Source organism: Bemisia tabaci, chromosome 3 (assembly GCF_918797505.1).
Source record: "Bemisia tabaci chromosome 3, PGI_BMITA_v3".
NCBI classification, from domain to species: Eukaryota; Metazoa; Arthropoda; class Insecta; order Hemiptera; family Aleyrodidae; genus Bemisia; species Bemisia tabaci.
In genome coordinates, this window is record NC_092795.1 from 40,188,482 (window position 1) to 40,215,702 (window position 27,221).

The window sequence follows — 27,221 nt, forward strand, 5'->3', positions numbered from 1 at the left end:
TACTTCCGGACGGCCCTTAAATAATCAGTGCTATTTCCGGACTGGTAGACACCCCGTTACCAGGGTCTCGGGCGCGAACCTTGATGACCCGAAACGGCACTTCATAAATTTTGAGAGGTCTTGAAAGGTCAGGTAATCCCTCTCCCACCGATTCGGTTGAAATAGCTTGTTGGTTTAGATCGTTGCTCCCAAGGCTCCAGAGGCAAGAAGGGTAGGGCGGAAAAGAGGGAAAAGCCATGAGTGTCCTTTAAAAAAGAGACCTCGGCTTCGAAGTCCGAGGGAAAACGGAGTTTTTATTTAGTTTTGGTTTAGCACCCTCAAACATGAAGATCACCTGATCTTACACATAACATTAAAATGTACGCCGAGCTTTTCAGGGAAGCCAAATTCTGAGCAGATTTGGATGCAATCACTTCAATGGTGGAGTTGTTTTCCAAAGTTTACAACTTGGAGTAGGAGAAAAAGGTTAAAAAAATCATGAGATCTACTTTTAGTTGAAACTTTAAAATGGAGAGAGGCTGGTTGGCGAAGCAGTATTAGAAAAATTTAGAGTTGCGAAAAAACTTAAAACAACAGTTTATTTATAGACACAGATGAAAAACTTAAAACAAGATTTTATGTATGGACTGTAAGGAAAAAAGTCTTTGCAGTTAAGTTCACGATGATAAAGCGATTTTCATCGAAAACTTGGAAATATTTATTCCTTCATTGAAAAATTAAGTTCTAAGAGGCTACAACTTAAAATACTGTACACTTTTAAGGAAAGTCTTTAATACAGCACCATAATTTTGTGACATCATGAAGACTAGGAACTTAAAAACTGGTTAGATCAAAGAAAAATAAAAATTAGTGCACAAAACGTAATGCACCAAAAAATGTTTGGCATGCCTACAATAAAAAGGTAGATAATACTCCAGTATACCTCATTAATTAAAATAATTGATAATGAATTAATATAATCCATTTTCACACATGTCACTTACTGAAGGTAAGTTGAACGTTTCAGCTTGAGGCAAGATCAACTTTATCTGCAGAGTAGCACAGGGTAACCAGAAAAAGAAAGATGGACTTTATCATTTTAAATCTGATCATTTACCATAATAAACATGACACACAACTTAAAGGTGATCTATTAAAAAAAGGTTTGACAAATTTTTAAATCATCCTCACGCCTCCCATAGATGATAAGTAAATTTTGTAAAACATATTCTAGCAAAATATCAGTGGAAACTCATTCGAGAGATATCAGATTTGACTGAAAGTTAGCAACAAAAATTATACCTGCTCATGCAGGGTGTATACTGGTACCCTGTCATTCAAATTCCTTGCAAATGCATCAATACATTGATGTTCCCGCAACTCTAAACTCACCGTTATTAGGAATGAATAGATGTTGCAGCTCACAATTCACTCGGTAGTAAGAAAAATGTTTGGGATCAAAATTTGGGTCATCCTTCATGCATGCTTCGCAATATTTGAAACGATCAAGGGTATCAATTTTCATTAAAAATAAAAAGGTCACAAAAAACAGAATTTAAATTTATGAAAATTGAGAGAATACAGGAAAATAATACAAGTCAGTTAAGGGAGTAACTGAATTTCGCATGACTTTACCTGGGTTTCTTTCCATTCTTTATATCCTTCAATCATTGATATAATGAGGTTTCTTACCTATTCTAAACTAAACTCTTGAGAGCTGTTCTGCTCAAAACCAGCGATCATCCTTCTTATTTTTCCTCCTGAAACAAGAAAGAGGTGAAGTTTATCAACCAAAAAATCTAATTGTCAAGTGTTCAAAATGAGCGCATAGTTCACCTGAGTCAAGCTGAGGACATGATTTGATCACAGCCATCATTCCTAATTCAAATCATCAAAACAATTTAGAGCTTTGACAAAATTTAGTGGAAAGAATTACTAATCTCATCTGCAATGACTTCAAATCAGGTAGACACTATTTGCTCAGACATCTACTGAAACTGCTAAAAGGGCAGGTAAATTAAGAGAAAGGTTTTTTTTAGAAAATGGTTTACGTTTCTATTATTAAAAGAACAACTAATTTTCCTAATAAAAATGAAAGAGGAGCAGAGTAAAGAACTGACGAGTCATTTCATCTCATAACTTTTGCTATCTTAATTTTTCTACCATTTATCACTCTCCTTGAGGTTCATTGGAGGTGTTTGAGGTCTCTATTTACATCAGTTTCTTAAAAAGTCCACAAAGGCTGACTGTCGAATCATTAAACTCAGCTTTCATAAAGAATTGAATTACCTATTTCTACGTTCATTTATTTACTTTTAATATTTTGCATACCTGATGATCTTCAACTACAAGCCTCCAGAAGGTGCTTCGAAGTGTGATTGGTTTCCGATCGATTGCTTACCAGAGGTAATTTAGAGGTGAGCCAGATCTTTGTAAAAATGGGGTACTTCGCACAAACTTGAAAAAAAAAAAAAAAAAAATTAAAGCAAAATTAATATAGCAGCAAAAAATGCATATTGGAAATTACAGACTTAAGTTCAGAGGATACCAATGGAACAAAAAGTAGCAAAATTGGAAAGGCGTCAGTCAATTTAAAGGAGGGATCACTTTTGGTTCAAAATGGTAGATATGAACAAGTCTTGCCACAAAACACGAGTTTCATGAAGCAGTGAGGTTTTTCAATAAGCATGTGCACAAAGTCAGCTTGTTCCCTCAAGATTAAAAAATGGCAGGCACATGACTGTTGACGGCCATGACACACTTTTCCTTTAATTACAGAGCATAGATATTTTGACTGATGTATAATTAATGATAAAAAGGAAATACATTTAATTTCGTGGTGTTTCAGCATTAGATTGGTAGGAATTATTCTGATCTATTTAATTAGAGAAAATCAATAAAATATAATCAGGATTATTTTGTACTTACAGATTTAGTAAATTTGCTAGCATGATCCATCCGACAGAGTCTTGGCCCATTACCTGCTGATGGACAATTACTGCTCTACTATGCAATCATCGCATCATCTTTCATCAAGGTTTCCTGAAATACCAACAAGTAAATTAGAAAAAAAATGAACATATAACTTCATTAAGAGGCTGAAAGACTGAAAGAAAATTCTAAATTTTTTTTTTTTTTTTTTTCATCCTTTTCTTTTCAAGGATAATAAAAATTTGTCAAAACAGTCACAGTATTAAGTACTTTTTGAAACTAAATCTGGTGTACTATCTTTTTTGGGAAAGACTGAAGGGGTGGATTGCCATTTACAGAGGACCTCACTAATCTGTTAATATCATTCTTAACACAAGAGGTTAAAAAACTAAATACAAATGGCATCTCATCGTCATTAGAGAACATGTCGATTCTTAGGGCACATGTAAACAATTTGAGAAACAGTTTAACTGACAAATACAACTGAGCGGCCTTGAGTGCTATGACAAGCAGTATGAAAAATGACACGCACGGAGAAGCCAAATACTGCTGTTGTATTTTATTGAATGAATACAAGTTATAGGGCTGAAATTTGGAGTATGAGGCAGGATATTAATATTGTTGATCAAAGATTTAACATAATGCTTCCGGTATGTTAGTAAATATAAAAATACTGATCCCCATTCTTGTCAAGAAGTGTTGAAGTAATGCCTACCTAGGATATTTTGGACATGTTGTTATTTAAAATTCATGATTAGATTCATAATTAAGAAATTTATCACTTAAAGAAGGCAACTTTTCTTCCAAGATTATTGTTGTTAGATTGGAATGGAGAATTTGCACACAAACATTTTATTGCTTCATCTGAGAGTGCTTAATGAGCTGAGTTCGCAGAATTTTTCATAATTCTTTTCTTACATGGGAAATATGAGAAAAATAAATTTAGAAGTGAGAAAATGAGCCGTCTTATGACGTCATCTGGCGGCATTTTCTATAAACACATGTATCTTAGCAAATTAGGTTATTTTGCCGTGTTTTGTCAAATAATTGTTCAATTGAGAAACCAAGAATATTCTCGTACTTATTTTTCCTAGGAGTATCATTTTCAAGATGAAATTCACAAAATTTCAGACATCTGCGAATTCTCTATGGGTTCTATCATTACATATGACTGGCCATGTCTGCATTCTGTCTGGTCGAAAGTTGGTAAATTCGTCTGTAAGGCATAATTCAAGCAAGATGGAGAGAAAAATATGGAAACTTATTTTCGTACATGAACCAAGAGAATTTTGAAATTTCTTAGTTCTTGATAGTTGGGGCAGTAATTCAGTTTTCAAATTGCACACAGATTTTGAGACAGGATTCTTTTCAAGAATCAATAAATGGCTGTGCTAGGTTATCTGCTGTCAGATAGCCAAATTCTTCACCGATTGAGTTTCAATGCAAGGGTACAGATGGAAAAGTCAAACAAAAATTATTAAAATCAAAATTGGAGTACTCAATTGAGAATTAATTATTAATTATATGAGTTTAAATTTTGTAAGATTTAGAAACTCTCTTACTAAACAAAAAATTTCATCAAACTGTATTGATTAACCAGCTGTGTTGATTGTATACTGATTAACCAACACCCATATGATATCGTTGAGGTTGATCAATAGACATAGGTGCCACACCATCAAACATTAGGGGACATTAAATTTGTTGAGAATAATCACCGGTGACACTGACTTCAAAATGACTGAGTAAATTAATATGAAATCTTCATTGGAAACATCAACCTAGGTATTATTTACCATCTTGTGTTAGTTGGTTTGTTGGTGGAGAATTTTCTAGGTCTTCAGAGAAAAATGCACAAGATAGTTCGGAAAATAATCGAAGTGCAGACAATGCTGACAAAATAATAGTGAACTGGACATACTCGCTGTCTCATCATTTGATGAAATACTTAATATACACATCATGATAAAATAATACAGAATATTGGTACCTACCTACTGACTGTTACTGACACATGCAATTTTCTTGCTTTTTCCATTATTTCCCAAAATTGTAAATGCACTTGATCAGATGAGGCAGGATCTTTCAAGGTAAAACTGTTGCTTTCAAATTCAGTTTAGCACAGTTTTCCATAGGACTCAAGAACAGCCTTAATGTTGTTGAATTTCACTTTCTTACATATTATCACAAACGAGTTGATTGCTCCAGGGCCCAAGAATAGACCTAGTAAGGTTGATTTTGACTTCCTTAAAAATTATCAAACATGAATGTTGCTGCCCTTGCGATTTATCCTGAAGATTGCCTTGTGTAAATGGTTCTTATGATCAGCCTATTATTAACTCGACTTCTTGGAGTTGAGAAAAATATTGTTATTAAAAAATTTGAGCTTACTTTTACATTCTGTTTGTAAGATTGATACTCTCTCATTTGAAATTCTAAGCTTTGAGGATGTATTTTTTAACTCTGTTCATACGAGTATCAATAACATAAATTTTGATGACTGAGGCCTTCTTCTAGCTTAGCAGCATGAGACTAACTGTATGCAAGGTGACAGAAAAGACATACATCATTATAAGCTTTGTCAAAGAAAAGATTGCTCTTTCCGAAGTTAATGATGGGGGGACGAAAACAACTTTTTATTCTGACATGCTGAAACACTGCTGTACCATTTGAAGCGTCACTTTTTGGCCACTGCCTTGAATAATGACTCTGCTCAATTCTTACAGTTATGCTGAAAAGTAGGTAGTATTTACTTCCAAGCATCAATAAAATCCATATGATGAACCTAGTTGAAGTTCAATATTAAATCTGATCACAATAATTTGACTTAACTTTGATGACAGAGCTACTCAAAGGCTGGCCTTTGGCAAAGGTGACTTTGGGCTAGTAAGCGAGGTGATAAAAAAAAATGAAAAACTTCAATTTAGGTTACATCTATTCATCTTTATTGTTCATCTTCATAAAATTGCATGTGGCTGACTTTAGAATGATAGATAAATAAAAAATGCATCACATAAATATATAACTAACTAGAAATGTCTTAGAGGATGCTCTGACATAGAAACTTTCAGACCGATGATGAATTAAAAAGCACGAGAAAATTTCTATGTATTTGATCTCCACTCTAATTCTTCATCCTTGAGGTAAAATATGACAGTATTATATTTGGTTTCTACTCTGCACCATTGATTTCTTTTTTTTCTTCTTTTTAAAAAAAAAGTCTGTACCTTCGTTCAGAGCCAAAGAAAGTATGCACTGTTATTTATGTAAAGCAATTGCTGCTACAAATTCAACTAATGATCATGTCAACTTGACCGAGGTAAACCAAAATTGTCAGAAACTTAAGAGAAATGCATGTGCACTAATAGGTTAGCTGTTGCTCAGCTATGATTTGGAAACCTATGTTACTATTACGAACCATTAACCAGAGGGAAAAGAATAAAAATGATAATTTAAAAAAAAAATAGTAAAAAACTAATTCATCATATGTACAAATAGACATTGAAATGTATCTTAACTAAGCAGGAAAAATTATACTGAATTCAGAGCATTTCCTAAAAATTCGTGTCTCAAATTGAAAAAATGGAAAATTTGTTACATCTAATAGGAGATCTGCAGTTGATAAAAATTTAACTTTAGAGGAGAGTGAGGAATATCTTTGAGGAGCGTAATAATCTAGAGATTATCTTTAACATATGCCTGCCAGATATTGATGTTAACTTGAAATTCCATTATTCGTCAAGACTTCACAATAAATCCACCCATCTGTAACATTCTGTATAAATAACACAACACATCTTTAGTTAGCTGATCGACCTCTATCATCGATTGAGTTCAAGTTAATATTATGCTTAAAAATTACAGAGTAACGAAATAACGAGACCTTGTGACTGCACTCTGGCAATTCAGCTCATAATAAGAGAGAGCAATTTTCATACCTACTCACCATTCAAGAATCAAGGCAAGTTCGTGCTCTTACATGAAAAGCTGAAGTTTCAGCAACACACCATTACTGGATATTCTTTCGAAAAATATATTTAAAATAACTTTTTCAGTATAGAATGAACTTAAGTTTTAAATTAATTTTTTTTTTTTTAATTCAAACGGGGGTAGTGCCTGTAAACTCTACTGTGAAATTATTTTTTACTTTATTTTCTTAAACAAGAATAATTATTCTTCAATAGCAAATTAAATACTGAGTATTCAGAGAAAACCGACGTGAGTACTCTTTAGAAAAACATCAGTGGGTAATATTGTTCGGTGCAGGTGGAAAAAGTTGAGAAATATCTTGTGTGATATTCCTGGTTATCTTTAGAGCAACATGTCCTTTCTTTTCAGCAGTGCTTCTTTGACCAGCTAGAGCACAACAATTTATTGAGACGAGCTAGATACATTATTGCTGCTCCAGGCTGTGAGCAATGAGTTCAAAGGGTCGTTTTCTCCTGATACTATGAACTGTTGTTTGTGCATTTGTGGCGCTGTTTCAATAAATGACCCCATTCATTTTTCTTTGGCCATCAGTGACTTCGCAATACTTTGCAAGGTAATTTCGGCTTTCAAAATAATTAATTTCATCCATTTTTCTTTCATTTTATCATTTGGTATGTGAGCCACATTTACAAGGCTATAATACAGGTAACAACCTAAATTCACCAAACTTGAAGGCAGAATTTTATCAATCAAGGTTTCCCCTTAAATTTCTTTCAATTGCTATTTATTTTAAAAATTAGGTGCCCTTGAAAAAATTCCAATTAATTCATAGGAGCCACTCAATTTCTTTAATTTGCCAATATTCTAGACTCAATTTCGTTCATAGCTTTGCCCTAAACTTAGTTCAAAAACCAGCTACCTGCAGTTACATAAAGCAAAATTTGAGTTTAACTTTCGATTTGAAAGTCTGCCTTGTCAAGCTGAGGATTAATGCTTCAGGTATTTATAGGGATCAGATCTCATAATCGTCGTTTCATATTGTTCTACCAGCCAAAATAGTCATCCAAGAATAAGCACTAAATTAGAGTCGATCACTTCTTCAAATTATAAAAAGTTTATTAACCTCCATAAATAGTTATTCCATTTGGGGGAAAAATGCATTCTCCTTTGCAGACGCATGTGCATGATCAGTCGAATCACTCTGAATTAACATATTCATAAAGCACCATCAAAATTGGTGTGCTATTGACACATTAACTGAATCTAGTGTCTACCAAGTTCGGAGGGACAAATTTAAGATCTTCTGACTCTTTTCTAATATTTGATCAAAATGGCTAGATTAGTCAAGGCACTAATCAGAACTGAATGATCATTTGTCATTCAAACTGCGTGGTTGCCGCTTGCCTAATTATAAGAAAATCAATAGGCCATGTCAAGACTTCTTAAGAACGAATTTACCTATTAAATAAAAACGTGGGAAGATAACTGTTTGCCTACTTCAGAGAAAAAAAAAACCTTGTAACACCAGAGGTGGATCATTGGCTCTCCGTAAATTTTGATGAAATTTAAAGACTTTAACATGAAGTTCATTGAAGGCCCATAGCCAAAGAATTAAGAAGATTCGTTCAGTAGGGACCAGCAGATACACAATTGAACAAGCCGACTGATCTCTAACATACTACAGCACAGCTGAGTGGTTACACACCCTCCCAACTATCAGTTTAGTTTAATAATCTCTCAAGATCGGGGGAACTCTAACATTCCTCAGAGGATAAATTGATTAATGCTAGAGAGATGTTATTCCAGAGAGTTCTCATCCACAACATATGGATGTTCAATCAACTTGTTTGTTGTTACACCAAATTTTTATTCCAATTAATTTTTGTGATCTTTGATAAGTCCATGGCATTTATCTATGTCTAAAGACATACTTCTTAACTGAAATTTCGCTTCTTAGCTGTCCTGCCTATTTTCTTACTATGAGTGCAGAAAAGAAAAGAAAATAAATGACCTCCATGATCTGAATACATATTTCACAGTTGATTGCATCATGAATTCAAGGTTATGCTCACAGACAACCATTGAGGTTTTGACAGAATAATTCTAATGCTGCATTGCTGGGCAATTTACTTTATTCGTCAAGAATGTGTTGATAGGTTTGAAGTTTTTATAAAATGGAAAAGTAGATTATAGGATTAAAAAGAGGTCAAAGCCCACATAATTAAAAAAAAATGATAGTGTACGCCCATGACTTCACAAGAATTATTCCTTCAGAATGGCTTATTCCTTCCAAGGCATTCCAAAGTATTGATGAAAAAGCATGATTTAAAAAAAAAATACTTAATAAATGAGTGAAAAATAGAATGGTGAATGAGATAAATGTCACAAAATTGAAAAAAAATTACCCTCCCCCCCCCCCCCCCAATTAGACTAGTGCATCTCTGCAATAAGCAGTATTTGATGTGGGTAATGGGATCCATTAGTTATGATGGATTGTTTTAAAGAAAAATCCATTATTAATTTAAGCAGCAAGTCCGGAGTAAGTCCTACCGTTGCCTACGAGAATGGAGAGGCCGTAACTACGATTCTGTGACGTCACACTAGTAGATGAAACTCGGCCGCGGTTTAACGCGCGTTCATATGGGAGAACGCTTGCCGCACGATGATTTCTCGCCGTTATCTTTATCAGGGTTGATTTGACGCAAAATTTCATAAGAATCTTTTCGAAAGTGGATGAAATTTCACTTGAGAAAACCAACTAACCCATTTGTGACATTGTCTAAAAATCGAGGAAATGAAAGCGTAATACCGAAAATCGTTACTCCACTCAGATTCAAACGGGCCGCTCGCCCAACTTCGGCGGATCTCGCCCAACTTCGGCCAATCGAGGGCCACTCTGATTGGTCCACGCAGCAACTGCTTCACTCATCGATGCACCGATGACCCGGAGATGCTTGTTGTTTTCGGTAAATATCTACTAACGTGACGTCACAAAACTGACTAGTTACGGCCTCTCCATTCTCGTAGGCAACGGCAAACCAGAGATACAAGGGGAGGGGAAATTTAAGTCCCTTCAAAATTTTCAGCAAGAGAAAAAAACCTGAGCGTTGCTTGAACAAGAAGTAAAAATAGATGAAGAGATAAACGAAAACTTACAGTTAAAGGAGCATCCTGCTTTCACTCCATTTTCTTGTAATGTGCAAATTGGGTATTTACAGATAACCATATCCATCAGAGTATTCTGTAAAAAAGGGAGGAATAAATCATCAAAAATGAGTTGGTGGTCAGCTATCAATGTTACATGAAGCACAAATGAAATATGGTAAGCCTGTGAAAATGAATTAAATTTTAAGCATTTCACAAAATTGAATTCAGATTTTTTATCTACATTTCAGCAATCAAACAGAGTCGGCCAGAAATCCACCAACAAGCTTTTTAAAGTTTAGAACATCAAGGAGTTTTCCTTCTCTTTTGTGAAAATGTGACTTGCATGCTCAGCTCTCTCATTTTAGTTTTGAGCTAAAGTGTCAATGGGCTGATTGGGTAAAAAAAGAAGGACACCCCCCTTCACCTCTTTCAGCAAAGCAGTGCAGAGCACTGCTCACTCTTACTCCCAAGTTTGGCAAGAGAAAAAGGAGAAAAAGCCCTGATATTGCAGATGAGCTTAAAGTTTTTAATGTTGGAAATTTTTACGAGATACATGTAACAAGTCTCATCTCTTTCTAATTGATCCAGCTAATGTGAAGGATTAGATTTGCAGACAATAATAAAATATTATGAAGAAGAATCGCGCCCCCTCCCTCCCCCATCAATGGGAGTAGGGATGTCTCATCCATTTTTCATATGGTATGGAATCGGTTCCATTAATAGTAGTAACAATATCAACTTCAATGCTGGAAGAAATGAGCTATTGTCATTTTAACCAGTTTCATGGGCGAAGCAGATCCAAAAGACAGAGACACACGGGACAAAAATGCTTTGACTCGACTTAGTTTCGATACAGCTACTCATTTCTGACAAGAGCAGCCTTCTCATGGCGTATCCTTAATTTGTTACAACACCCCTACATGGGAGGGGGATTGATCTCATTTGAAATTGATGGAAAAATACATAGAAAATTGTTGAGCAGGAGTGAGGTGGGAAAAAATAGAGTTTTCAGCACCTCTGTTGCAAGACAAATGGTAATGGCAACTTCATATGTATATGTATTTGGACACCTATCCAAATGTGCAATATAAGTGAGCTACAGTTAATAAGAAAAAAATATGGTTGAACCTAAAAATTTTTCAATTCTAGCAACATCGTACACATATGGACAAACATCAAACAAACTGATTCATCACTGAATTTACCGACAGCCTTCAATGCAACTAATAACGGCATTCCATACGAGACTTAAGGTTTCCATGGATTCTTCTCATGAGGAGTAATCTATTCATGTACACTAGAGAGATAAGTAGGAGCTAAATAGTAAGATAAACTAGGAAAGGTTAACTATTGCTGCCGAACTCCGTAAGCTGTAATACTTAACAGCGGGAGAAAAGGGAACGACAGAGGTGCAGCACAGTCAGGGCTAACTCCTGAGGAAGTGTTGTTTTCAGTTTTAGGACAAATAATTGATACTTTCAAGTACATACATTCAAGCAATCCCTGAAAAAAAAATTGGAGACTTGCGCATCTAAGATCTCTGATAGTTGAATGGGAATGCAATATGCAAAGAATTTTTGTAGGGTTACAAGTAAATTTTTGTGAAGAAACCAGAGTTTACTAAAAAATTAAAAAAATCGTTTGAGGGGAGAAAAAGCTAATCAAAATCCTTTGGAAAAAACATTGAAGGTCAGAAATGGAATGGAGATACGAAAATTTCACGTTACATTTGGGAGATACATACAACTGTGGTTGCCAATTTTCTGGAGTAGAACGCACAGAGATTACCATTCATTTTTCAATTATAGATACTGAAACTCCAAGTCAAGAAAAGACTTGCATGAAGTATACTTTCAATTTTGCGATCATAAAATATTTTTCTTCTCACATAGCACTGATTAGAGAGACTTTCTGAAACGTTCATTTGCTTTCAATTTTGTATTTAAATCTTTTCAACTGGAAGAAATTGGTATTAAACTTAAGAGATTAGTTAACTCCAGCGCTTTTAATAGATAGAGATCCTTTCATTAAAACTAGTCTAGCTTCCATTTTATAATTAACTTTTCCAACTTTTGAGTTTCATATGGTTCTTCAAGCAAGTTAAACAAAGAGATGTAGGTACGTTGACAATATTTTATAGTTACAGAGCTTCATTTGCTCTGGATAATGCAAAATCAATACAACTAATCCAATTGCTCAGTTTCATTGAAAGGACATTTGTTCTCGTGCGTCAGAAGAGCTAAATAATGTTCCTCATTGAATAAATTTCTATTATTCTCACACGACAAAGAAAAGACTTAGGAATACTGCCTCCAGCTTACATTTCTTGGTAATAAGGGAGAATAATTTGTTTCAAACAACCTCCCAAGATCTTGACCTATTGAAAGTATTGAAAAGCAACCAACTTGTAACAGAATCATTCGTCCCAACATGAAAGCAGGTTTGCTTCATTCAAATTACTTGCTCGAATCAAGGTATTTTAAAATGATCTCTTTGGGCACTGGCACACATCAAAATTACAAATTCCCGAATCTGAAGATGTAAATTTTTGCGAAGAGTCTCTACTAAAAATAAAATCATTTTTTCATTACGGATAGTGGAACAATGAGCCCGAATAATATTACAATGAAGACAAATTTAGTCAAATCAGCAATTTGAAGGCAAGTCAACAGATTTCGACTTATTTCACCAAGATCATGAAAATGAAATCCTTCGGTGTCATTCATTAAGAACACAAAAGAATTTTAGATTAAGTACAGCTCATGCTGATGTAGACTAAGAAATGTGGGTCTTTCAAGATTTGAGTCTTCCAGGAAATGGAGGCTATTAGAATTAGAAACTAATGACGACATACTTAATTTGAAGCAGAATTGAGTTAATAATCAGCTAAAGATTTCAATTAACAAATAAAGAAGGTAAATAAGAAAGAAAGAAAGCAAGATCAAATTACATTCTGTTCAGCTGCCAATCCTTTCTTTGTAGAACACGAGTTAAAACTGTCCGCGGGAAAAGGAACTTTGGTGCACATAGCTCAATTTTAAAACAGACTGATTAAAGTCGAAATTGGTTGGTAAACCTGAATTGGAGTTTTCAATGGATCTTTCTCTCGAGGATCCTAAAAAATAATTTGTGAGGAAGTCAGTTCAATTAAGCATTATCAGCGGGGATAAAGTTTCTCCATAATTTTTTTGTGCACCCATCATGGAGGATTAACGCTCGAAAAATGTTCTTCTCAAAACGATTATTTGATCTACTAAATTCTAACCACCATTTTCACGGTTTAGTTTGACATTTTTAATACCACAATATTCCTACGATTAGTGACATTTTTCAACTCCAAGGATTCGAACACTGAGGTCTTTGTTCCTGTGAAGGGTCTCAGCTGTCAAACTTAATTTCGAATTTTTCCCTGTGGTAAAGATTATTTGGAATCCATCACCAGAATGGAAACTGTCTTGATAGTTGAGCCTACACTCAACATACTGAAAATGTTTGAATTAAGAGGTACACTGTATTTTTTTGAAAAAAAAAACTGACAGCAAAATAATCTGATTTTAGGAAGTTATCATTAATGAACATGGTTAAAAGAATACAATTTCTATGAGACTTAGTGCGATTCTAAGAGAGATGAAAAACATGTGTCTTCTCTTTCCTGAGCAAATGATAAAATATAATTTACATGTTTAATTTTAATTATCATTGACTACATCTAGTGATGAGGCTAATTTATCAGTCCATGACGGCAAGTACACACTTAATTAAGTTTGTAGAGAGTTGGAGGGAAATGATTCTTAGCATCATTTCCAATATTCGGAAAAAGAATCTTATATCAAATAGAGTGAGTAGTAAAAAGAAGGCCTAGTTACAGCCTACTTGTGGAAAGTTTCCTGTTCAGATGAAATTAGAAATAATTTTTTGTGGGCACCCATCTACTACAGAGTCAGTTACAGTTGGAAAAGAGGATTGGCAGCATAGAGAAAGAAAAAGGTAAAAAACAAATGAGTAAAAAATTGGCTAGATTACAACGTAGACTTACTTTGACAAGTAAATTCAACACAATCAATGGGAGTTCTCTAAGCATATTTGAATATTATGTCTAGTTACTGGTTTGCTGTGACTCCTTCGATCTGTTACAACATTACAATATTTTTTGTTAACGAAATAATATCTCTTTTTAAAGTCCAGGGTGATCTTTCCAGTAGTTTAGGCATGAAAATCTCAAAATTAGTAAAAAAATTCATAAGCTCAGATTAGTTACAAAGTTTTGTATGAATCTCTTTGAGTCTTGGTTTTTATGGATTTGCATGAAGACTTATGTAAGGAGAATTACGTTAGTGAAACTTTGACAAGAAAGAAGATGACAATTTCCTTCCGATAATTGACTAGTTTCAGATTTTTTCACAAAATTGATAAAAATGAAAAAAGAGGGTTTGAAAAGATATGCTAATCTTTTAAGGCCTTCACAACAATTCTTAAAAAAACAGAAAAATCAAAGACTAGATTGCTTTAAAGAATGTATTGAACGAATTAAAGACTAGTATAAGGGGAGGAGATAAAATCTTGTCTGTCTTAATTTTGTTTGAAAACCTTTTGACCGCATACATTAGTACTCAATCATTATGTGTGCTGGTGCCTGCTCATAATTTTGTTTGGAAAACTCTATTACACATAAAATGATTTCAACTGATCAATTACAAGTGTACTTCATTGTTTATCAAAGTTAAATTTTTTACGTACCTAGTATCCATAGGAAATATAACTTAGTTTCAATTTGTACTGACAAATTAATGATAAAATTTTATTATTATTATTATTACAACTGAAGAGCCGTAACGGTAACTGAGCGACTGATATTTCAAATCTGTCCGACAATTTTCTCAGAATGATAATGAACAGAATCAAATCGTAGAGAACATTGAAAGGTTCAAAGTTAATTTTCATCTTTTCCTTAATCTATATCAGGGGATAAATTGACATCTGAGGTAACATCATTGAGAACAAGCCTCATAACCTGCATGAAACCAAGAACAACAAAAGGGATCTTACTAGTTTTAGTTTAATATAGGATTTAAATGCCTGAGCAGATGTCGATGATAAGAAAGGAAGAGTCTCATTTTACTATGTTAGTTTTGATAGATTCTAATACTTGTTTGAAACATTCAGGCATTCCTCGAACCCTGATACAGCTGGGCTTTCCCAATCCCTAAACCTTTGAGTTTCTGAAAGGATCAAATGAACTTCAAAGTTAAACTTTAAAAGAGAACTATGATGGAAAATAACACCTTGTACTTGGAGCTTTAAATACATTTTGAAAATTATGACTTGGGCCCTGCTACAAAGACAATTTTCTAATCCTTTTAACTAAGCATCTGATTTCACAGTGCTAATCTGGACCTTAAAATACAAATGAAAATGTTGAAACAATAACCAAAACCTTTAAGATTGGTACAATGCGATCAGTTGATGTGTTGATTCCTTGTTTGATAGAAGTTTCTTGGATAAGGAAATTACAGATTACAGCCAATTTGGTAAAAGCTAACACACATGGAGAAAGAGGCCTTCTGGAATCTGATCTGACTATATATATTACACACACAAAGGTACGCTTGACCTTGCCGATTTCATTAAAATTAAGGACGCCAATATTGTGAATAAATTGGAGGATTTGTTTCCATAAAAAGGTCAAATTTTTAATTTTCACTTGTGCTTTTAAGGGCCTACTAGTGTATAAGTAGTCTACACCGTATGGAGGCTCCCACACGACTTCCGATCCCTCAAAATTTCACAAGTTCAGAGGCAGAAGATATGGGTAGTTTTCTCATTACCTATTAGGCCTAACCTCACTTTTCCAGTAGATTCGTTCACATTCACATTCTAAGATACATTTTTATAGGGGGATATTACCTTCTACAATAGCTTTAGCAAAGAAAGAATAAGATTCATGTCAAATCATTCCTCGGCCAAAATAATTTGTTATATATTTTTAGTTGGTTTTTAGTTTAAGCTTTAAGACTATAATTAAATTAAGAGTCAGTTACATCCATTGTTGACTTCTTTTAACAGAACTGTTGAAAACATACCATGATTATTGCGATACTCATATTCTACTAAAAAATTTAAAGAGTTTCCCTTGTATCACCTTCATTACTAAAAAAAAAAGATACACTTTCTGATTTCTCAAGAAAGTCCTTGAAAATGTCCCCGTTTGTCACTAGAGATGACTTGACTGATCTCTTTCACTTCAGGTTTAATACACAGAATGACAGTTCGTATGCTTATTTACTGGGTCAGAGACTTAATCAGAACTTTAGAAAAACTCACCTAATTTTTTTACCTCTTCCGTAGACCTTTCCCACCCGTATTTACAAAAATGAGCTTTAGACATTTTTCTGAAAATCTGAGATCAAATTCTTCCCTACTGATTGAAAATCTTGTTGAAAGATCAGACAATTATTTCCTTGGCAAATCCAAATAGTCAATAGTAATGATAGCAGCAAATTGATAGCCAAAATGCAAAACCAGGTATTTCTATTGCGGTGTTTCAAAATTTCTGCTCCTACTTTTTTTTTAGGAGAAACGAGAAAAATTCATAGCTTGTGATTCATACAGAATATCTATTAGCAGAGAAGAAAAATCAAAATCCTAATAAATTACATTAACGTTTTCTGAAGAAAATAAGAGTAACAGGCAGTCTGCAATGCCTCAAACGGGGATACCAAGCTCTGCATTTAAGCCATCGTATTGTAATATTCAAAGAAAATTTCATCCCTAAATATATATATTTACAATTCATACTCATAAAATTTACACAACGAAAGAGAGATTTAAATCAAAGAGAGGAGTATACATTAATTTCAGAGGGCATTAAATAAAACAAAGCTCAGATGTAATTATTTTATGGTTTTTTTTTAGACTGAGAGAAGTCACTAAAAAATCCTATCAAATTATACGAATTTGATCTTTCATTCATTTGCAAATAGAGCTAAAATACAAAAACAAGAAAACTTTAAAATGTTTATAAAATCAACTAAGCACCTAAAAAAATCCAATACTTTTGGTTTATGGGGGCGATGGTAGTAAAACATTTGAATTTGAAAACAATGGAAAAAATGTTAGTTAGAACTGAATTTCTGCTAGAATTCTAAAGCAGTTGGAGTTAGCATCATATCAAAAATTAAGTTAAGTCATCTTAAGATAAATTTTTGAATAATATTAATACTTTCACTCACCGTAAGACGATGAACCATTGGACGGGTACGAGGAGGATTCTATGAACAAAATATAAAAATTGGGCATAAATCTTTTATGATACAGCAAAAAATCTTCGAGGAAGGAAATGAATTAAGAACACCTGAAGTTCAGGAGTGTGGAAAATCAGGAAACTGAATACTTTATGGATTTAAGCAATAAACAGGAAGTAGGTTTTAAGCAGCAGGTCATAACATATTCTGAAGTTTTTACAGAAAGGCTGATCTTAAAGATTTGTTCAGCTCTCGAACATGAGAAAATGCTTCCTTCCAAAAAGAGAGTGCTAAGTCAAAGAGGCGATATTTTGGCCACCTAACTTCCTCAATAGAAAAACATCATGGGTATGATAAACTTACAAAATAAAGAGGGGAGGGGGGGGGGGGGGACAAAATTTAGTTCTAAGTCGCTGTATATCAATCTGATAACACACATTCAAAGTCAAGCCTTAGGGTGAGAAATTATGTAAGACACAATTTCATATTCTCTTAAAAAAGCTACAATAAAAAAACTAAAAAAAAAAAAAAAAAAAAAAAAAACGAAAACGAACAACAACAATGTTTTGAGTCACAAATAAAAGCTTTTAACTCAGAAAAAATTATGAAATCAAAATTTCGACAAGACCTGACAATTCATTTATTGCTGTAAAGGAGCTTTGCCTCATTAGTCATTATTTTGAGGAGGTAGTTACAGTAGTTGTATTCACGGGAGTACTCGGAGCTATCACATTTCTGAAATTTGATGCGTGGATAAAGTCAGTGAGATACTAGTACAATGAAGTCAAAATTCATGGAAATCAGTCAAAGAGTTTAAGTAGAACTTGAATTACTGATCAAGTCAAAGACAGAAAGCTGGTGAAAAGGATAGAACGACAGGTCTCACCACAGTGGAAATACAAGGAAACAAGGATTTACAATGCCACAATGCACTATTGTGAAAATTTTTAAAATAGCTGCAAAGTTATGGCAACCTTGCTACTTTTAATGCTACGACATTTAACCGCGGAATAAATGCAAGAAGTGGTCACTGCCCTGTGCTCCTAAATGCTGCGTAATGCAGCAAGAGTGCTTTGGAGTGGTGCTGTCATTGGGGCCTGGAACAAGATATATGTCGCAGGCAAACAGTGAAATTAGGCATTTTGTCAAATGCCTAGGCAAATAGTCAAATATTCAAACTTGGAATGAAATTCTGCTTCTTTTCCTAATTGTTGGCAAAACAATTCATTTCTCCTGTAAGAAAAAATTCTTAGTAAGAATTTGCATCGCACAAAAGTATTTTAAACCATTTTTAGCTCCCGCACAGACACTTATCTAGAAATTTTCAGCATGTTCTAAAATACAGAAATGTTAGAATTTCATCATTTAGAAATATGAGAGGCAAATAATGAGGAAGAGGCATGAAGAGTGCGTAGGTTTGATGAGTTATTTTTCCAAAAAATATTGAAAACTCGCGAGCTCCTCGCCATAAATTCGCAAAATATCATAGACCGTCAAAATTTAACTATCTGCCTGGGCATTTGATACAATGCCTGATTTCACTATTTGCCTGCGACATATACAAATATCTCGATATAGATACTACATGGGATGGATATGGGATTTAAAGAAATATTGGATGTACGAACCGTATCCAGTTGCAGCTGGAGCCGAATAACCTCTATCATCATAATTGTAACCTGATGACGCGCTGCTATATCCTCCATATACATCAGCTGAAACAACAACAACAGTGAAATTAATGACAACTTATAATAAAAACAGATCTTTCTCAATCAAGTCAAGTTATATTCAATAGCGACTTCAATTTATACAAGCAAATCAATTTTTTGGCAGAAGGACGACTAATGATTAAAAATGAATAGATGAACAAATACAAAAGAATTGTGCTGTGGCAAAAGTACCATCAACACAGCAAGCAACGGGCAGTTTTTTGATACATCATGCCGGATTTTTCTATGCTTTGCGTACAAAAGATTACAGATAAGAAAGGCCAGTTTTTTACTTGGCTCATAATTTTTCAAAAAAAGTTTTTCACTTCTCAAAGATTCCAAGTACACAAAATCAATCCCTTCTTCAGAATTTGAGTATTAACGAGAGTTTTCGCCAATTCCGCAGAAACAAGTGTTTTCAAACGTAAAATAAGATTGCAATGAAAAAAACTTGACAATTAGCAAAATCATAAACAGGTATAATTAAATGCTATTAATAATTGAATTAAAATAACAATTATGTGAACTCCTTGCGGCTTTCAGTGCTCCTAAATGAAATGAGCAAAATAAAAGGTGGCTTAACTAATTCAATAGAAAGAATGAAGAGCTGATTTCTGGAAGAAAATACTTAGATCTTACATGATTTACTGTAGCTTGACTGTGCGTAAGGATCAACAGGGGCAGCACCTCCTTGATGTGACTGATACCTGGAATCACCGCCAGAGATCGGCGCAGATTCGTATCCTGTGGGCACTGACTCATAACCTGAATTGTAACCTGACTGACTGTATCCTGAATTTTGACTGTATGATGCTGAGCCTCCGTAAGAACTGCTTCCGTAATTAGATTGGTAGGAGTTGCCAGAACCTCTGAAAAAAGGAGGAAAAGTGATAAAATCACCGTCACAAGAGCAGTGTCTTGAATTCATTCGAGATCCTTTGATAACATTACACGGATCCTTGGATTATATTGAATAATTTTTCTTCCACCTTTTTTTCATATTTCTGCTCCACAGGCAGAACATACCCTTTGTGAAGACTCCAAGGGCTCTTGGGCCAGAAACGAAGGAAAATAGAATATTATAAAAAATGGGTATGAAAATATGTTCTTTTGAACTCATTGTAGATTTTATTCACAATATTTTAGGCAGCATTTTATAGACAATTTGAGTTTACTTCATCAAATTTTATGACCACTAAGTATTAAAATGAGTTTGCCATGATGATGTCATGATGACATCATTCTCGTCACCTGACACAGCTGGCTGCCACATAAGTTCTAGTAATCCAAGGTATTCTGTACTGTAGAAAATACAACATATTTCTCTTACGATGAAACAATTTGGACAATTCAATAGCAGAGGCATTTAATCAAGAACTGTTTGAGAGTGCTATCAAAATAAAAGCAGGGGCAGAAGGCTGTCGGAGGTACAAAGGCTGTTGCACAGTGTCTACTGGTTCTTCATCCTTAAAATTCTTTGCTACTTCCAAACTTCAGCTTTACTTATATCGGACTTAGCCGAAAATTCTTTGCTTTGCTACCTTTTTTCATTACTTTTATCTTACCTTTTGCACATTTGTAACTTTGCTAGACAGCATTTTGGTCCCAGACAATAACAGATTATATGTGCGCAGAAAAAAGATCGCACCAAAATAGGAGGATTTTTAACTAGAAGGCATAAATACATGGCTGGGTTGTTGGGGGCGTAAAATGGTTTTTTGACCTTTTGAAAAATGTGAACTTACCCATAAGGAGCTGGACTGTTGTAGGGGTCAGCAACTGGAGCCGATTCATAGCCAGAGTATTGTCTGTAATAATTCAATGAAATACTATGTATTATCAAACACAGTTCTAAGAAAATAAAAAAAATCGAAACAGAGAAACTCAGTTGGTACAGCTGAATGCTATGCGCTCCTAGGTAGAATACAAAGGGAATTTTGCACATTTGGCACACAGACATGCAAGGATCATTCCAAATTATTTTACAAATTGGGCAAAATGGACCGCGTTAAACAGAAAGAAACCAAGCAACATCAGCCATTGCCAAATTTAATCGGGCTATTTAATTTTTTACATGAAAACAGTTGTGCGGATTTTCATGAAAATTTCAGTGAAAATTCTCCATGGTACGAAGCAAATTCCTTACAATTTTCAAAGAAATCCAAACAAACGTTCTCTCGTAAAAAATTTAATTGCCCAGTTAAACTTGGCAATGGCTGATGTGGCTTGGTTCCTTTCTGTTAAACTCGGTCCAAATACAAGTATTTTAGAGCAATGCAAGCCTGCTTTCTTTGGTTCAGATTGAGTAGTGAATTACGTCACTTTTTCACATTAAGTTCGAATTTATCTAAGCATATAAAATGACTCCAAGGACAAGAAAAAAGGCTTAATAATGTTTTACTTTGGGTAATTTAAATTTTGAGTATGCAAAATAACTTGGACCACCAACTTTTTTTCTTTTATTTTCTGATTTAACTTGAAAATCACTTCTGTATTTTCATTATACTTTTTTATAAGTTTCAAATGATTCTTTATCCGCATTTGGATACAAATAATGACAATACACAAATATTAGATGGACAATGAACACAATATAAAAACAACTAAGCACTGCTGATTCTTAAGTAAAATAATAATTTCCAACCGATGAAAATTTGTACTTCCTCCTTTTTTTCAGTATATTTAGTGCACAATTCAGGAATTGAAAAAAAAGAACCGCTTTAGTTACAAATAACTTCCGCTGGAGTACACATAGATAAGAGAGCAACTGCAAATCATGACGTAACAGACGTATACCTCCTTCGCCATGCATGGATAATGAAATAGGGGGACAGTTATCCACTCACTTTGTGCATTATGAACCATTCCCAATCTGTTTTATTTCTGCCTGTACCGGTGCTTATACAGTCATTCTCAGTTAATACTGTCTCAGGCCTTAACCCAATGCAATTTTTTCGGCATCAATGAAATTTTGCTACTGACAGAGATTTCTGCAATTGTCACCACTATCCAATAATTCCACTATCACCACTAATCATCACCAATCTATCAAGATTAGTGAAAAATTTAAATTTTAATTAAACTTACGAAGGAGCCGGAGCAGGTGCACTGTAACCATTAGACGAACCCATCATTCCACTGTCATAGCGACCTCGTTTTGCAGGTCCATCATTAAGTGGAGCACCACGCTTGATGTTGCCACCTGGCCGTCCTGGTGGGCCTGAAGGAGCAGCATAGCCGCCACCGCCGCCACCCATTCCACCTCCTCGGGGTCCTCCCATCATGGGGCCAGGTCCTGGAGGCATCATGCCGCCACGACCTCCGCCCATGCCACCACGAGGGCCATCAGGGCCACCTCGGCCTCCACGACCTTCATAACAATCAAAGAAGTTGATAATTAATTAAGAACACGAATTAGAATAAATATGAGGCTGTTCATAAATTAAATAACAGGGAAGGACTAAAAAAAAGGTTATAGGAGTGTAACAATGTAAACAGTTATGGAATCTAAATGTGTTGTGAGAGTTTATGACGAAAAATAAGTAACAAATTGAAAGCTACATTTCTATACCTATTTGTCTGCCAGGCAACTAGAGCATGTTGAAAGAGTGGTCACTGAGAAATGCAACTGAATTAATAATGGAGACAGCAGTGGCACATACCATGCTGTAGTTCTCCCTACAGATACTTCATTATTGGTGAATTAAGGTCCCACAGGTAATGGTATATTACTCCCATGTAAAAAGAATGCAAAATACACACTCAGGTTTGTGTCTTCCATCTATTGTAAGCATTGCAAGGACTGCTGTTGGATCCCATTTCAGATGAGCTCAATTTCTTCACGTACTAATGCAAAATCTGTAAGTAACTGTTGTCTACACAGGCATATGAAAAAAATGAACTTTGATGAAACAAGATCTTGCAAATCATACAGTCACCATCCAACATTGAACTGGAGTTACATAATTTCACAAGATTACAAGGAACACCCTTTGAAAATCGATGATCAAGAGACAAAACCTCTTATCTCCATTAACAACACTGCAGACTTCCAGTCATATTATAATTTTCTTTAGAAAACCAGTCAACATAATTTCTTGAAAACTTCCTTGATTTTACTACTCTGTTTGCAGGATATCCTGTATAAAGTTTAAAGTACCGGTATGGCTTAAGTCTCTTTGCAATTTAGATGCTAGGGTTTCCATATTTGGCCATTGATAAGTTGTTCCAAACATTTGAGATATTGTAAGATATAATCCTTTCTTGATTGATTCCTTGTAGTTGTGAAATTCCAAAACTCTTCTTCGACGCAGGATAATTTTTTTTTCTTCATGGTCATCTTACATTAAGCAGCAGCTAATTAATTCGTCGGGAAAAATAATCATAGAGACAAACCTTTGAAGCCACCACCGCGGGCATCACCTCGCATTCCAAAGTCACCGCGACCTCTCATCGGTCCACCTCGGCCTCTTGGCTGGAAGCCTCCTCGGTCACCACCAGGTGGCCCGCCTGAGAAGCCTCCTCTGTCCCCACCAGGTCCACCTCTGGGATGACCACCACCCATTCCTCGTTGCATTCCACCAGGTCCCATTCCTCTTTGCATACCTCGAGGAGGTAGTCCACCTCGTGGAGGGGGTGGTCGCATCATGTTGGGGCCACCACGCATCGGTCCACCTCCACTGGAAAATTAATGTTCAGGTTTAAGAACTTCAGTTTAAGGAATAATTCAGCACTGCTAGACACTTACATACTTTCGACAACACAATTACAGGTTCTGACTTTTTTAAGAGGCTATGCAGAAGAAATGCCAAAATTAAGACAAAAGCTACTTAGTATACTTGGGGGAATTTTTTAACTGCTCAGTAATTGAAAATCAATGGTAGCATGGATCATCAAATTTTAGACGAAATACAATTAAAATACATCTTAAGGCAATCGAAAATCTATCAGTCCTTAAAAATTCTGTAAAGTTATTATTGAAAACCGAGGCATTTTATAAGCCTTCATGAATACTTATGTAATTTTATTAAGTTTTATGTTTAAGTTGTATTATGTTGTCTTGCAGCTGTGATTAGCTGTGTTCTCAAATTGTAATATCGAATTTGGACTATAAATTATCAATTAATTAACTTGTGAGCCTGGAAATAAATATAGAACTGAGGATAAAAAAGAATGGTTAGTGTCACATGAAAAAATGGGTTCATTCGACAAAAATCTATGTGCCAACAAATGGGCCAACTGATGATTGATGCATTCAGATTCATCAGACTTTTGTTCATCCTTTCATTACCACCAGTTCTAGCAAAGGAACGCTTTTCTCTTGAGATACAAAAAACAGAGGAGCTTCAAGTCAGCAAAATTAATCAGATCTAAAAACTGATAAGAAGCTAGTTAAAAAGATAGATTGAAAACAAGGAAACTTCAGCATCAAACTTACCGGCCTCCTCTTCCTTCAATACCGCCAATGGGAAAGGGTCCACCACCACGTCCTCTGCCAAGAGGGCCACCCCTGCCTGGGGGGCCACCTCTGCCTCTCATACCTCGACCACGGTTTTCCATTTGATTGTCAAGTTACTAGAAACAGAAACACGGTATTAAAGTAAATCACTGAACACACAATAATTAAGATGCTTCCAATTTTTTGAAAGAACTGAGAAGGAAAAAACAGGGATGGCAAAGCAATTCCACAACAGCAGAATTCAACTGACTAGAGTAAAGAGAAGACTTTGAGGAAAGATAAGTGCGAAAAGATTCAAAGGCAGCAAATCTGTGCTACACGAAAATTTTGCACTGGACATAAAGACAAATTTCTTTATTTTCAGAGCAACATGACAAGAAATAGGGCAATTAGGCAGAGCATTATTAAAAACATATGAAATTGAGATTTCTATGATATATGATGAAATACAGTCTATTCGTTGACATTTACACAATTTTCGAAAACTACTAACTTGGTCTGATTAGAATAATCATCTAATAGGGGAGATAAAATTTAGAACTTTCAAAGTGGAAGACCATAAGTCACTACTGTAGGCTTAAGGCTGCTGATGTAACACTTGGATAAAAGATAATGTCAGGAAAAATAACCTGCAACAGTAATGCTGCCCAACACTGTTTCAGCGAGGTCAAAATAGCTTTTCGGTAGAGGATAAGTTGAGGTGAATGATAGGTACACTTCTCAATATATTACTGAAGAATAATGCCACTCAACCATAGGAAAATTGATGAAACATAGCTACACGATAGATCGATGCCTGTATTGCTCTGACTGGAATTACAGCATTGGATTTACGATGAGGGTTTTGCAAAAAGGCGATTAAACCTCTCAAGTATAAACTTACACTTTCAGCGTTTTCGTCAATGCATTTTTCAAAATTCTTACCAACCAGTGAAATCATTGCTTGAAGGAAGTCAGTACGCAATCGGAGATTGTACTTACTAGAGATTTGTCAACAAACTAAGTGGCATATTACCATGACAACTAGAGAATTTCACAGCTACCTGAGAGCTCAGGTACTTCCGCATTTCCTGAACCACACTGATAGTCATTCACGATGAAGGTCATGAAAAGTAACTGATAGATTTCACAGGGTACGTAATACAGGATTCACTGAAGTGATCGAAGCTTCCTACCGGAGGTGCCACTTCAAGACAAGATAACAGATCAGATGGGACGATGTGCTCTCCAAATTACATAAATAAGAGGAGGGAGTCCACCAAAATTGAGGGGCTCGTGAAGTCGGAAGAGAGTATCACAAGTGAAAAGTGGTCAAAGAAAGTGGAAGCAGGCGGAACTGCGAAATGTCTGATATGAGCTTGCGACAGCGAACATACAGCAGCATCTCGGGAGAATTAACGGAAAGCGGAGTGCTTTGAATTCGCGTAACATGAGTAGAAACTCGTAAATTACGGGCTGTAACAATTAAATGGGATAGTTGTCGAGGGCAGAGGATGATGTTGGATAAATGACAAGGGTCCAAGCACCGGGCATCCGGGCTACCATTGACGACGGAGATAGAGGCTTAGGAGTTGGAGGTTCACTTAAAATGATGGAACCATACAAAATAACGCATAGATTACTTACAAAGAAGATTGCAGATAAATTTATGATGGAATTCCGGTGAGATACAGATTATAGGGCCGGCAAGTTGTTAGCGGCTTCACAAACTACGGTGCATGAGCTTTCTTGATGAGCCCTTGTCGGCTTGTCCAAGATGGCCGACCCCGGTCTGGGTTTCCAATCAAAATAGAGGTGCCGGGTAACTACGCAATGTGATAATTGACAATTATTGGGTGAAAACCGCAGATTTTACCACTCTACGAACAGTCGGGATAGTAAAAACTTGTGCAAATTCAAATGACACACATCGCAATATTGCCTAAAGATAAAAAAATGTACATACTTCCGGAAATGCGTAACTGCGCACGCAACACGCAACGTAATGGCAACACCGCGTTCTACATTTTAAGGAGTTGTCAAACTTCTGCAAAAATGGAAATACGAACCTGATTCAGATCTCTTCTCTTTTCTTTTTTACCTTTTTCAACTCACCATATCTATTTTTTACCTCCAATTTTATACAGTACAGGGGTCTAAAATCATTATTTGTGAAGGCAATTATCGGGGGCGTTGCTTCCTTGAGGAAGGCAGTGGCGGCTTGGGGGGGGGGGGGGGGGGCTGTAACCCCCCCCCCCCCCTCCGTCCGCTACCCTGTGATGCTGGCCCTCACCCCCCCAAATATGAAAATCCGTGCGTGGACGAGGGAAGAAAAAGCTTCAATGAAACATGTATTTCTCCGAGACAGAAGAGGGCCAGGAGAAAAGACTAAGAACGATAATTGTTTTGATCCGAGGATGGAGTAAAGATCCAATCCCTGTTCTACACGAAAATAAAATCGGACCTCTTCAGCTATCACCCTCACATGGATTACATTTTGCAATAAGGAACCACTATTTTTGGTTCATTTTAGAAACAACATAATAAATGCCATTAATTTTCGTTTGTAGTTATGTGCTTTTATGGAAGAGCCAGAGATAGTGGTGCAAAATATAATCCACATGTATGAAACATAAAAATTTCGTAATGTTTTAACTTCCAGCGGTCCTCGCGCTGTTTAAATGCTCTCAAATGCTCCAGCTTCCCATCATCTCTTCGATCCAAACATTGGGAACCCAGGAACCATAAGAAAATAGGTACCCAGGAAACAAGAAGTCAGCCCAAAAATTATTACACGAGTTGATGAGCATTGATTTCAAAATATAAAAAAAAAATTAGATTAAA

At 35.4% G+C, this 27,221-nt stretch overlaps 1 protein-coding gene across 4 annotated transcripts; it reads right to left on the reverse strand.

Moving 5' to 3' along the window:
• Positions 1–552: 552 nt before the first annotated feature.
• On the reverse strand, positions 553–26,335 carry LOC109032362 (uncharacterized). Of its 4 annotated transcripts, XM_072298349.1 has the most exons (13): positions 26,025–26,335; positions 24,378–24,514; positions 23,336–23,619; positions 22,028–22,310; positions 20,686–20,748; positions 19,580–19,809; positions 18,857–18,943; positions 17,217–17,255; positions 14,024–14,114; positions 9,997–10,081; positions 2,908–3,021; positions 2,311–2,436; positions 553–1,739 (listed from the first exon to the last, which is right to left on the reverse strand). In XM_072298349.1, the coding sequence occupies exons 2-9, from the start codon at positions 24,497–24,499 to the stop codon at positions 14,047–14,049; spliced, it is 1,176 nt and encodes a 391-aa protein (XP_072154450.1). In that variant the 5' UTR covers positions 24,500–24,514; positions 26,025–26,335; the 3' UTR covers positions 553–1,739; positions 2,311–2,436; positions 2,908–3,021; positions 9,997–10,081; positions 14,024–14,046. The 4 variants fall into 4 exon arrangements, with proteins under 4 accessions (XP_072154450.1, XP_018899995.1, XP_018899993.1 ...); XM_019044450.2 differs by lacking the exon at positions 14,024–14,114 and having other exon boundaries at positions 26,025–26,333; XM_019044448.2 differs by lacking the exons at positions 553–1,739; positions 2,311–2,436; positions 2,908–3,021 and adding an exon at positions 5,833–6,685.
• Between the last annotated feature and the right edge of the window lie 886 nt (positions 26,336–27,221).